Source organism: Solanum pennellii, chromosome 10 (assembly GCF_001406875.1).
Source record: "Solanum pennellii chromosome 10, SPENNV200".
Classification (NCBI taxonomy): Eukaryota; Viridiplantae; Streptophyta; class Magnoliopsida; order Solanales; family Solanaceae; genus Solanum; species Solanum pennellii.
Genome location: NC_028646.1, coordinates 82,444,972 through 82,457,513, shown reverse-complemented (window position 1 = coordinate 82,457,513; position 12,542 = coordinate 82,444,972). Strand labels below are relative to the sequence as shown.

Here is a 12,542-nt window from a genome sequence, read left to right as displayed (position 1 = left end):
TTTTTTTTGATGCAAATAGCTCCCTATTTATAGATCAAAACTTCAACAAATCCTTGTATAATTCAACTTGTATTTGCCTTCTACAAATCCTTGTTGACTTCTACTTGGACTTCTTTTCTACAGAATTTCCTTAAATAAATAAGAAGGCACAATTTCCTTAAATAGATTTCCTTAAATAGGAATTAGTTTTCCTTCTTTCACTTGGCTTTGAACTCCTTTATAAAAGGAAACTTTTTGTACTTGTTGCTACTTGAAAAAAAAAAATAATTCTACAGCTTTATAACTTCTAATTCACGTTGTTGACGTTCTCCTTATCAAAGTCAGATTCGTTTTGTAAGGAACACGTCTGTACAACCTGTTTCTTTCATCTGTTTCTGTATTTGTCAATTATCAAAATCTTTATCATTCTAACAGTTTACAAACTGACTTTAACGCTACGATTATTCTAGTTGCATTGCTTACAAGCGTTGATGGTCGTAACAAGTACTGAGAATTATTTAAATTATTTACAAACTGACTTAAACACTACAATTATCCTAGTTGAATTGCTTATAAACGGATTTAAACACCAGAATTATCCTCCTTAGATACAGATAATCTCATAATTTTGATATAAACTTAATCGTATTCTAGCTAATACCCAAAGCTAAAGTTTTATAAAATTGCCTTCACTACATAAACAGTCATAAAAATCACTCTAGTGTACTAATAAATGTTCTGTGCGTTTGTGAAGCACACGTTGTTTAACCAGAAGATTTGATTAAAAGGGTGGTTTGCCCGGTGTTTTTCCCAATTGTGCCAAACAAAAGAAACACCCGATACCTACGCGCGTGTGTTGGTTCTAGGAGTTGAATTTCTCCTAGCAGGTTAGAAGGTAGTGCCCATTGACATGGACGTGCATGATGCTTACTTTGTTCCTTGCTTGCCAGCACTCCCACTTTTCTTTTTTCTACGTTACTCAATTCAAATATATATTCCTCGTTTTTACTTATATGTCATCATAATTAAATTAATGATTGAATATCTATTAATCATATATTCTTTTTGGTCAAATTCGTGTTTTCAAGGTTAATACTTCTCCATTCATTTTTAAACGTCACGTTGTGCTTTTCAAAAGTAAATTTGACTAATTTATAAAGTTAAATTAAATTATATTAGTTCGATATTTTATCCAAAAAGTTTAGATATTCAAAAACTATATGAAAAGTATTAGAAATTGTAGTTTTTTGCATATCAAGATATGATGAAAAAATATATAATAAAACGTTAGTCAAATTCTTATACTTTGACTCTAATAAAACCTTGGCAATTGAAAGTGGACGGAGGAGTAACTCTCAAAGGGTAAAATAGAAAAAATAGTGCTATTTATGTATTGATTTTATAAGAGCAAATATTTAAAAGGAAAACTTTCACATATAACTACTTAAAAATAATTAATTACTCTCTATAGCTATAGTTTGATAATTACAATTTGTAGCTACATGTTATTTGGAGGAGAGAGGCGAGCAGACTGGGAGAGAGGAGAGAGGCGAGAGAGAGGGGGAGAAGAGTGGGAGAAAGGTGAATTGTATATGTATATTGGTTAGATAATTGTATATTATACATATGTAATTGTATATATGGCAAGATAGATATGGAGAGGGAGGAGAGAGGCGAGAGAGACTGGGAGACAGAGGAGAGAGGCGAGCAAGATCGATAGAGGTGACCGAGAGAGGGAAGATAGTGAGAGAGAGGTGAATTGTATATGTATATAATTGTATATAACTGTATATTATACATATACATTTGTATAAATGGAAAGCGAGATTGGGAGAGGTAGGAGAGAGGCGAGCGAGATTGAGAGAGGGAGGAGAGAGGGCAGAGAGTGGGAGAGAGGTTAATTGTATATGTATATAGGCTAAAATATTGTATATTATACATATTTATTTGTATATCCTGGCGAATTATACATAACAAACATGACTAATGATACAAATCGAAGTCAGCTAACGTAATTAATGTATAATGTTAGTTGCGAATGGTAATTATAACAAACTATAGCTATGATGAGTAATTAAATAGTATAAGTTTGCTTATCCGTGTAATTTTTCCTATTTAAAAACATCTATTTTTATTAAAAATGACATGTTAGTAGAAGGAGTCAACAACACAAAAATTAAAACGAAAGGAGTACTTAATTACTAATATGGTCCTATTTTTTGACTTCTTTTTCTATATTACTCGATTCATATTCAAATACATACTTAATTACCAGTAGTGTAAAATAATGACATTTTAAAATATTTACACTACACTCGTTTATTTATTCGTCAAAAATTTATACTACATCAAAATAACTTATCAAAGAGAAACAGTAAAGAAATTAAAATGACTTTTATATCAATTAATTAAAACGACAATAGCTTAATTGCTACTAATATATTTATTTAGAGGCAATTGATATTTTTTTTAAAGGTCTCTGAAACCTAGAATAATATTAAATTTAATGACAATAAACTAATACCAATAATATTTTAATCATATGATTAAGTAAAATAAAAGTTCAGTAGTCAACAATATAACATGCATACCAAAGATGTTTGTAGTAAAATAAATTATTTTATTTTAAACCATAACTTTTTTTGCTCTTTTTTAAGTTTGTACACAATCAAAGTGAAACAATACATATATATGTATGTATATCAGAGGTCGAGCTAAAATTAGGAGTTGAGGGTTTCAAATTAATTTGTTTGTGATTTCACATGTTAATATACATAAAAAAAATCTAAATCTACAAAAAAGCTAATGAATTTATCTGAATCCATAAACCCCACCTAGCTCCGCCACTAATGTATATATATTCAACATGAAGATTTCATTTTCAATTGGATGAAGAAGGAGAAGTGATTTGTGATGTTACGTGGTAACGCGGAATCTACAAAAGGCAAAGTTATAATAGAGGTAAGTTTTCTTTTTCACATTCCATTAATTTGTATCTAAGAATAAAAGGTGGTTCATGCATATAAATTAACAACAGGGAGAAACCTCCAATTATGCGAATATTTTAAAATGATTTGATAGCTATATGTCACATTAATCCAAGGCATTTGTTCTCTTTCATTTTTCCCTTGTTATTTATTTTAATTTTTATATGGTTATGACATGCATAATTATTACACTTACATTATCAACGTAGTTTATTTTTGAGTTAATGGTAAAAGAAAAATATTTAAATTCTAATTTATTTATTTATTTATATAAGTTTTATATTTTAATTATTCATTGTTTTATTTACCTATTTAAAGTATTATTACTTTTTTTATAAGTTTTATATCTCAACTATCACTTTCTTTGTGTTAAAACTCATATTTTGATGCTTAGTTGACCTACCCACCCAGTTGACGATTTTAAGAACAAATATTTGATAAACTCAGCATTGAGGTTTGTTTTAATACAAAGGAAGCAACAGTTACGGTATGTAAAAAGAACAATAGATAGTTAAAGTTTGAAATTTGTGAAAAACATGATAATTTGATATGTTATTTTTTAGCTAATTAAGTATTGTCTTGTCCCAATTTATGTGGCATAGTTCAATTATCAAAATTCGAACAGTTAAATTTTGACAGTAAATTTAAACATCAGATATATAAATTTTTAAAATAAAACTTATACATTTATAAATTACCTAAATGGTATTACAAATATCATAAATTATTTGACGATTCAAAACTTCTTTTAAATCCTAAAATTCAAAAAGTATCACCTAAGAAAGAAAATAAATATTTTACACATGGTGCGTAGTTTCTATATATTCCATCCTTTTATTATATCTTCTCAAATACACGTCAAAGAAGATTCCATTTCTCAGAACTCCTCCCTATAAATACATACCCCACTCCTCAACACTCTAAATAAGCAAGCAACTCATTGCATCACATTTCATTTTCTCTCTAATATATTTATCTTATACTAAATCAAATTAAGTGTACTACAAAAGAAAATGTCTTTAGTACCTCTATTTAACGGTCGCAAAAACCATTCACGGCACGTACAAAATTCTCCGCCAACAACAACAATTACACCTCAATTCCAAAAGAATCATAATCGTTCTGATTCTTACGATCCAACAACAACAATAATGCATCAATATAAACCAAATCGAGGTAATGAGAAAGATCTTTATAATTATCCACCACCAACAAGAAATCAAGATCTACACAATCTTTTTAATCAACTAGCAACAACAAAATTCACACATCAATTCCAAACAAGTCGAGGTCAGAAGGATCCTTATGATCCCTCTCATAAATTTTATCTCGAAACCCCTCGATCTCTCATAGCACCATCACTATCATTCCCACATGTTACTCCATTTTTAGCTCAATTTGAGTGTAATGTAACCCCAGAGGCATATGTTTTTAGAGCCAATAATTTGCATGGATATAAGAAAGAAGAAGTGAAGGTACAAGTAGAAGATGATAGAGTCTTAAAGATTAGTGGGGAGAAAAAAATAGTAGAAAAAGAATATGACAATTGGCATCATTTTCAGAAAAAAGTTGGCAAGTTTTCAACTGTTTTTAATTTGCCTGAGGATGCTGGGGTTGATAAAGTGATATCAACAATGGAGAAGGAAGTGCTTATTGTCACTATTCCTAAGAAGGGAGCGGTCAAGAAATCACACGTTAGAACAGTTCGAATATTCTGATATAGATATATTTATATTTCGTGTCAAAAATGTTATCGTTGAATAGAGGGTATACATCACTTTTTATTTATATAAGACTAAAATAAGGAGGAAGTGCAAGGTTAATGGAGTCGATATTTTAGTATGCTTGTGTAAAAATAAAAGGAAGTGCAAGGTTGTAATATTTTATTTATATAGGACTTGGACTGATCTATATTCTCCAACCTTTTTCGATGACTCTTGCCAGCACATTTCGTGATTCAAGTAGTAATAAGTTTGAATTCATGATTGAGAAAGCAATCTTTCAAGCATTTTAGCTGAATCTATTATAGGGTAGGCTCTTTGGATATATTGCCTCAAGTCGATGAAAGTTCACATATTTTGAATTTCTCTGGCTTCAATTTAATCTAGTGCAAAGTCAGTAGTACTAGGGCTTTCGAGTTGAAATTTCCAACTATAAACAAGTGTAGCGAAGTCACCTCCATACTCGATTTCTATTGCGACAATGGGAGGTATCGTAATAGAGTCAACATCATGTAGAGTCACTTCGGATAACAGGAAGAATTCAATCCCCTTCCTCCTGATCTTATTGGCCTTACAGTGGGTCTAATTAAGAGCAGGGAAGTCTCAACTCCCCAATTTTTCAGGGTGAGGGGTGAACCTATCATTTATTGCTCCTTTCGAATTAGTTGAAAAAGTATTCTGATGTCACTTAGGAAAAGTATATCGGGAATAAGTATGCCTGAGTCTTCTATAATAAGTAGTTGGAATTCGGTCTAGCTAGGATAGAGTCATCCTAAAGAGACTTTCTTCTATTCTAGGTTTCCACAAAGCAGTATTAGGAGAACACATTTCTCCTATATATAATCAAGTCTTTGATTTAAATCAATCAATCCTCAATCTGGACTCAATGACCGGAATGAATGACTTTCTTCTATCTCCTCATGGATCCAACTATTAGGTTCATTCCAAACTTCATACATAGAGCAAGACAATTAATCATGCAAAATACTGAAAATATTAATGTATTTTTCTGATGTTATTATATTGGGTTTAATTAAATTTGATTTCGCGTTAGAAAATTTCAAACTAAAAGTAAAACATTCACTAACAAATGACTACATATATAAGAGTATTTATTACTCGACAACAACTTTTATATTTTTTTTTATTTTGCCTAATTCATGAAGTTCAAAATAAAACATTTTGAACATATATATATCGAAATGAAAACCTCATAAAGTACGACAATCAAAATTACAAATCATAACAAATATCGGGACCTTGCAGGCCATTCCGTCGTTGTACATATAAACATCAAGAAGTACATGATCAGATATAGTCTATAGTGCAAGAATAGAATGACGTTAATTTAGTGTCTGGTTAAGTGTGGAACAAGTTACCAAAGTAAAGATATTCCCTAAATCTAAACATTCTGCCAAATATTATTATTCTAGAAGGTTTTATTACATTAATAAGGTAATTCAGTAAATATAAATTATTTTTATCCTATTTATATTAGTATATATAATATTCTAACAAATTAAATACTCGTTGAACCAGGTATCTTCGGCCCCTAGGCTTGTATAAGAATAAATAATATAATACACTCGGATCAAATACTTCATACATTTATTATTAATTATTCAATCTAAATTTTGCACGGGCTCTTAAAATTAATGTTTAATTTTTTAGATATAAGAAAATCATTTAATGATTAAGTAATTAATATTTAAAACAAATATGAAGAAAAAGATCTTTAAATATACTTTTAATATAGTGAATACGTAAAATAAATTACAAGCATAATAATTAATTAAAATAAAAGTGTACCGTTATAAAGTATTTGTATTATAGTGAATGTCTATCATGTGAAGTCCTTTTAGGATATGGTTAAAAGTCCTACTTAGGGACGAAGTTAGATTTTCCCTATAAATAGAGGCTCCTCTTCATTAATAATAAGTCTTCTCTTCTCTCTAATTTCTTCTTCTTATTTACGCTTCGGGGCTCGTTTGACCTTGAAAATGGGTCGGAATGGCTGTAAGGGCCAACCGGATGCATAGCCAAGGTCTTGAGGGACGTCCACAAAAAAAATTGACATTTTTGACGTTGGAATCCGGATCACCCAAAAAATGGTTTGCTATAGCACATGAAAATCGCAAAATGACAGGTATGCGCTTCGGGGCTCATTTGACCTTGAAAATGGGTCGGAATGCCGGTGAGGGCCAACCAGATGCATAGCCAAGGTCTTGACGGACATCCACAAAAAATTTTGACATTTTTGACATCGCAATTCGGATCATCCAGAAAATAGTTTGATATAGCACACGAAAATCGTCGAAATGGGAAGTATGCGCGCTTCGGGGCTCGTTTGACCTTAAAAATGGGTCGGAATGGCCGTGAGGGACAACCGGATGCATAGCCAAGGTCTTGACGGATGTCCACAAATCATTTTTTATCGTAATTCAGATCACCTGAAAAATGGTTTGCTATAGCATACGAAAATTGTCGAAATGGGGGGTATGCGTGCTTCGGGGCTTGTTTGACCTTAAACATGGGTCGGAATGGCCATGAGGGCCAACCAGATGCATAGTCAAGGTCTTGACGGACGTCCACAAAAACTTTTGGCATTTTTGACGTCGGAATTCGGATCACCCGAAAAATGGTTTGCTATAGCACACGAAAATTGTCAAAATGGAGGGTATGCGCGCTACGGGGCTCGTTTAACCTTTAAAATGGGTCGAAATGGCCGTGAGGGACAACCGGATGGATAGCCAAGGTCTTGAAGGACGTCCGCAAAATTTTTTGGCATTTTTGACGTCGCAATCCGGATCACCCCAAAAATGGTTTGCTATAGCACACAAAAATCGTCGAAATGGGGGGTATGCGCGCTTCGGGGCTCGTTTGACCTTTAAAATGGGTCAGAATGGCCGTGGGGGCAAACCGTATGGATATTCAAGGTCTTGACGGACGTCCACAAAATTTTTTGGCATTTTTGATGTCGCAATCCGGATCACCCAAAAAATGGTTTGCTATAGCACACGAAAATCGTCGAAATGGAGGGTATGCGCGCTTTGGGCCTCGTTTGACCTTAAAAATGGGTCTGAATGGCCGTGAGGTCCAAACGGATGCATATCTAAGGTCTTGACAGAAGTCCACAAACATTTTTACCATTTTTGACGTCGAAATCAGGATCACCCAAAAAATGGTTTTCTATAGGACACGAAAATCGTCGAGATGGGGGTATGCATGCTTCGGGGATCGTTTGATCATGAAAATGGTGAGCGAGATGAGAGAGGTGAGAGAAACGAGTGAGATTTAATATGTATCACATATAAATGCAAATCCATTTGGATAGAACAAATTACACATAATCTTGTATATCCCGATACACGTATCTATATATATCTAAATATATCTAAACGCATCAAAATTAAAAAAAACACATCATATCGCAAAGGAAAATTTATATATAATGACAAACTAATAAATATAATTAATTGCTATAACCACCCTTTGATTTAGTTGTGTCCAATAGCAAATTGTTTGTCAGTCACCTCTCTCCCATAAACTCTCGCTCGCCACTCTCCTCTCTCGCTCCATCTCTCGCTCACTTCCTCTCACTTTTATACAAACACAAGTGTATAAAATATGTTTCGATTTGTATAAAGCGAGAGGAAAATAAATACATATATTTTTATTTCTCTCTCTCCCTCTCCCAGATCTCGCTTGCCACTCTCCCTAATCTCGCTCACCATCCACGCCTCTCTCGATTATACAAACAGAAACGAAATGTATAAATTGTGTTTCTGTTTGTATAAAGCGAGAGAAAATTGTATATACACATTCAAATACATATATTTTCGTCCTATACAGTTATAATTATACAATAAAAATACTCCCTGTCTAGTTTTTTTTTGTCTTTCTCTCTTTATCGTTTTCTACAAATTCAAATTGAATATAATTTCTCTCTTTCTCGTTTTAAACAATTCGATTCAATTGTATATTCCCTGCCCAAGTCTCTTTTGTCTTTCTCTCTTTCTCATTTTATACAAATTCAAATTGTATATAATCGTTCTATACACTTATAATTATACAATTCGTTTTATACACTTTGTTTTATACAATTGTCTACCCAAGTCTCTTTCTCTTTCTCGTTTATACGCTTCGTTTTATACAATTGTTGACACCCAATTTTGGCCTAACATTTTAAAAATTCGTGATTTTGAAGCTTTATTTATTTAATAGCAAATTTTGGTCCGATGATTTTAAAATTCATACATTTTGAGTCAAATAAAAAAAAAATAAAAAAAATCTGCCTTTCCCACATTGTCTCTGAAACAATTTTCAATTTTTGCAATAGTTGGGTTTCTATATAAGTCCACTTCATTCACTATTTTTAGGGGAGGATTTAGAGGGGAAAACAAAAGAATACTCATAAAATTTTGAGAATTCTTGGTTCCATAGTTCAAAAATTTTAAAGTGTTTTTGTGGTTTTTCGAGTTGAGGAGGTGGAGTCGTCTCCTTCAAACTCGTAGTTCCGGTTCGCCGCCCAGAACCAGGTAAATTTTTTTTCTTAGCCTTGTTTTATTTAATTCCCAGCTATTTTTTTTTAGTTTAATGTAGTTCTAAAAGTCAATTAATATTTGTGTTTATTGTAGTTTTAATATTAGCATTATTTTACGATTTGATGTTTATTTATTTATTATTATTATTATTTTAAAATTGTTAGTCAACTATTTGCTATCTTAACTTTTCAGGGTTTTGTTATTATTCTATTTTAATGTTATTTTTATTTTTATATATTACGTTATTGTTGTTTTCATTTCTAATTATGTTGTTTTAGTTTGGTTGTTATTTTACATATTCTCTTGGGATAAGTTTGTTATGTTTTGTTGATGTTCAAGTTATATTAAATATATTTGTTAAAGGGCCAATGAAAAAACTCTCCGTCGGTTTTGGAGGCCTTCCCATTTTAAAAGACGGAAAATTTAATCAAGTTTATATTATAAATTGTTAAATGGCCAATGAAAAAACTCTCCGTCGGTTTTGGAGGCCTTCCCATTTTAAAAGACGGAAAATTTAATCAAGTTAATATTTTTATTGTTAAATTTTGGCCGATGAAGAAATTACCGTCGATTTCCAAGGTCTCCCATGTTAATAAGACGGATTTTTATTTTTAAGTTATTATTTGAGTTTTTCATTTTTATTTGTATTTATTTGGCACTAACTCTTTTACTAAGTGTTTTTACAGGTACACGGAGGTGCTTCTCCTTGAAATTATTCGAATGAAGTTCGAATCATACTTTTAATTTCATTATCTTGTGAATATTGACGATAGGCAAACCTTAGGCCGATTATTATTTTATTTTGTTGTGTATATTACATGTTTATTATATCTGTACATTATTTTATATTCTTCCTCAATTTGAAAAAAATGAATTCAGTCGGGAACCACAATTGTGGATTTCGAAGGGTGCCTAACCCCTTCCCTTCGGAATAACTTGAACCCCTTACCTAGAATCAATTGGTTTCGTAGATTAATAATTGGTTTCCTAGTTTTCCTAAAAATTAGGTGGCGACTCTTTTTAAAACTCGTTTATTCTTAAAATTCACTAAAATTGAATCAATTAATTATTTTCGAGTTGCCGTGACGTTTCCCCCTATTTTGACAGAGTAGGGATGTAAACAACAATTCGCTTTAATTGTATATGTATAGCGAATTATACATTTGTATATTTGCTATGGAGTGCAATTATACAAACTTTGCTATAACATACAAATATGAATTTTATGTTTGCTATTTGTGAAAATTCTCATATCGCAAATTAGAATGTATGTATCATTTGATCTTAAACTAGTGAGATTTAGTTGTATAAAGTATACAATATATATATACACTCGATGCAAATATTTGTGTTGACGTTTTCCATTCTTCTTTTTTTTTTCCCCATTTCACCCATAAATCATGAAAATAAAAGAGAAGACCAAAAAACGAAAATAATGGATCAAATTTCTATACTTTTAATCTTCCATTATTCACGTAACACCTCTACTTCAAATCAAAATTAGAGAAAAGAAAATATATACAAAAAAAAAAGACCATTTCCTTGAATTATTTTTTTAGTTTTGACAAGAAAAAAAGAAATGGGGAATAAGGAAAAAACAATTGGTGTGGCAGTGGATTTTTCAAGGAGTAGCAAGGAAGCATTGAAATGGACAGTTGAAAATTTGGCTGAAAAAGGTGACACAGTTTATTTAATTCACATCAAAACTCACACACTCAATGAGTCCCGTGACCAGCTCTGGGCAAAAACTGGTTCACGTAAGTACCTTCCTTGATTATCACTATAATTTAATCTGTTATATATACGCTAACGAGGGTCAAGGGTTAAGTTCATCAATTGAATTCCCTTGCCCTAACATTAGTAATGTGTTGCACAAATAAAGTAAAAATATCTTTTCTTTTATTTCATATGAAATCTTAGAATTTGAATTTGAATATTAAAAATAATCTTTCCTCATAAGTAGATATCCTAGGGATAGGTGTGATACCCTAATATTTTTCACCTTATCTGAATTTATGACTTCCCCACTAGTTATAGTATTTTAGGTAACTAGTTTAATTATGTGCTTATAGTTATATTTAGATCACTTTTTGTTTTGTATCATTTAGGTGATGTGATGGAGTAAAAATTTCTTTTATATTGTCATTTGATATTAAATTATTTTTGTTTTTGTTTTTTCACTTTATGATGCGGTTTTAATTTATTTTGTTAGCTCTGATTCCATGGGTGGAGTTTAGAGATCCAGAAGTGATGAAGTATTATGATATCAAAAAGACTGATGTCCAAGTTGTTGATTTACTTGATGCAGCTACTAAGCAGAAACAGGTACATTTATTTTGCATCTATTAATTAGTTGTCTATTTTTTCTTATAACTCTAATCATATACAGAAGAAATTAATGACAGATAAAATCTCGTATCTAAATAATAAAAATCTCATGCTAATTCAATTTGTCGTACAGATAAACATTGTGGCAAAAGTGTATTGGGGAGATGCAAGAGAGAAAGTATGTGACTCTATTGAAGATCTCAGGTTGGATTCTTTGGTCATGGGTAGCAGAGGCCTAAGTGCTATCCAAAGGTACTTTCTATCATTATTAAGTATTTTCTATAGTTAAATAGTAAAATCTATTACTAATTCTATTTAGCAATAAATTACCAAAAAATTAGAAAATTATTCCCTATGCATGTTGGTTTTTATATTTATATTCAATATAAGTACTTCATTAACTTTTGGATATTTTTATTTTTTGAAACAGGATAATGTTGGGAAGTGTAACAAATTATGTATTGAACAATGCAGCTTGTCCTGTGACTATAGTTAAGGATCCTGATTTCCACAAGCATTGATCACAACTAATTCCTCCAACATGTTCATTCAATAAGAATGTTTTTACACTCTTTTACTATTGGAGATTCAAGATCTATACACCCACATACAATATAATATAAAGAACTTTTACATTATCGGAATAATATAATTGCTAACTGGTTATAGCAAGTTATTATAGGTTTACTGATATTGAAATGTAGGGCAGGTAAAATGAACTTCTTAGTAATTAATTCTATGTTGTGTGTGAATTACTTGCAAAATCCATTGTAGTGTCCCAACAATCCTAGCTTATCGAAATCTCACTGGTTTAGGAACTAATTACTTAGATACATATTAATTTATAATATTATGAATCTTTACTAGATTCTGGTGCGTCCAGATACACCCAATTACATCTATCTGGGGATAAATGGAGTGAAAACCTTCAAAATGGGTCGGACAAGCCGTGATGGCCAATCGTATGCATAGACAAGGTCTTG

General features: G+C 31.4%; 2 protein-coding genes across 2 annotated transcripts; both read left to right on the top strand.

Moving 5' to 3' along the window:
• The first annotated feature begins 3,903 nt into the window (after positions 1–3,903).
• On the top strand, positions 3,904–4,897 carry LOC107001809 (18.1 kDa class I heat shock protein-like). The gene has a single exon (XM_015199771.2). It carries the CDS (start codon positions 3,980–3,982, stop codon positions 4,682–4,684), a length of 705 nt encoding a protein of 234 aa, XP_015055257.1. The 5' UTR covers positions 3,904–3,979; the 3' UTR covers positions 4,685–4,897.
• Positions 4,898–10,640: 5,743 nt separating this feature from the next.
• On the top strand, positions 10,641–12,238 carry LOC107001669 (universal stress protein PHOS32-like). Its single transcript, XM_015199631.2, has 4 exons — positions 10,641–10,988; positions 11,444–11,556; positions 11,693–11,811; positions 11,990–12,238. The coding sequence occupies exons 1-4, from the start codon at positions 10,811–10,813 to the stop codon at positions 12,078–12,080; spliced, it is 501 nt and encodes a 166-aa protein (XP_015055117.1). The 5' UTR covers positions 10,641–10,810; the 3' UTR covers positions 12,081–12,238.
• The last annotated feature ends 304 nt before the right edge of the window (positions 12,239–12,542 follow it).

Coding starts and splice junctions, on each gene's coding strand:
- LOC107001809 (XM_015199771.2), top strand. CDS start 3,980: ATGTCTTTAGTACCTCTATTTAACGGTCGCAAAAACCATTCACGGCAC.
- LOC107001669 (XM_015199631.2), top strand. CDS start 10,811: ATGGGGAATAAGGAAAAAACAATTGGTGTGGCAGTGGATTTTTCAAGG. Junction 11,557..11,692: donor CAGCTACTAAGCAGAAACAG/GTACATTTATTT, acceptor TTTGTCGTACAG/ATAAACATTGTGGCAAAAGT. Junction 11,812..11,989: donor GGCCTAAGTGCTATCCAAAG/GTACTTTCTATC, acceptor TTTTTGAAACAG/GATAATGTTGGGAAGTGTAA.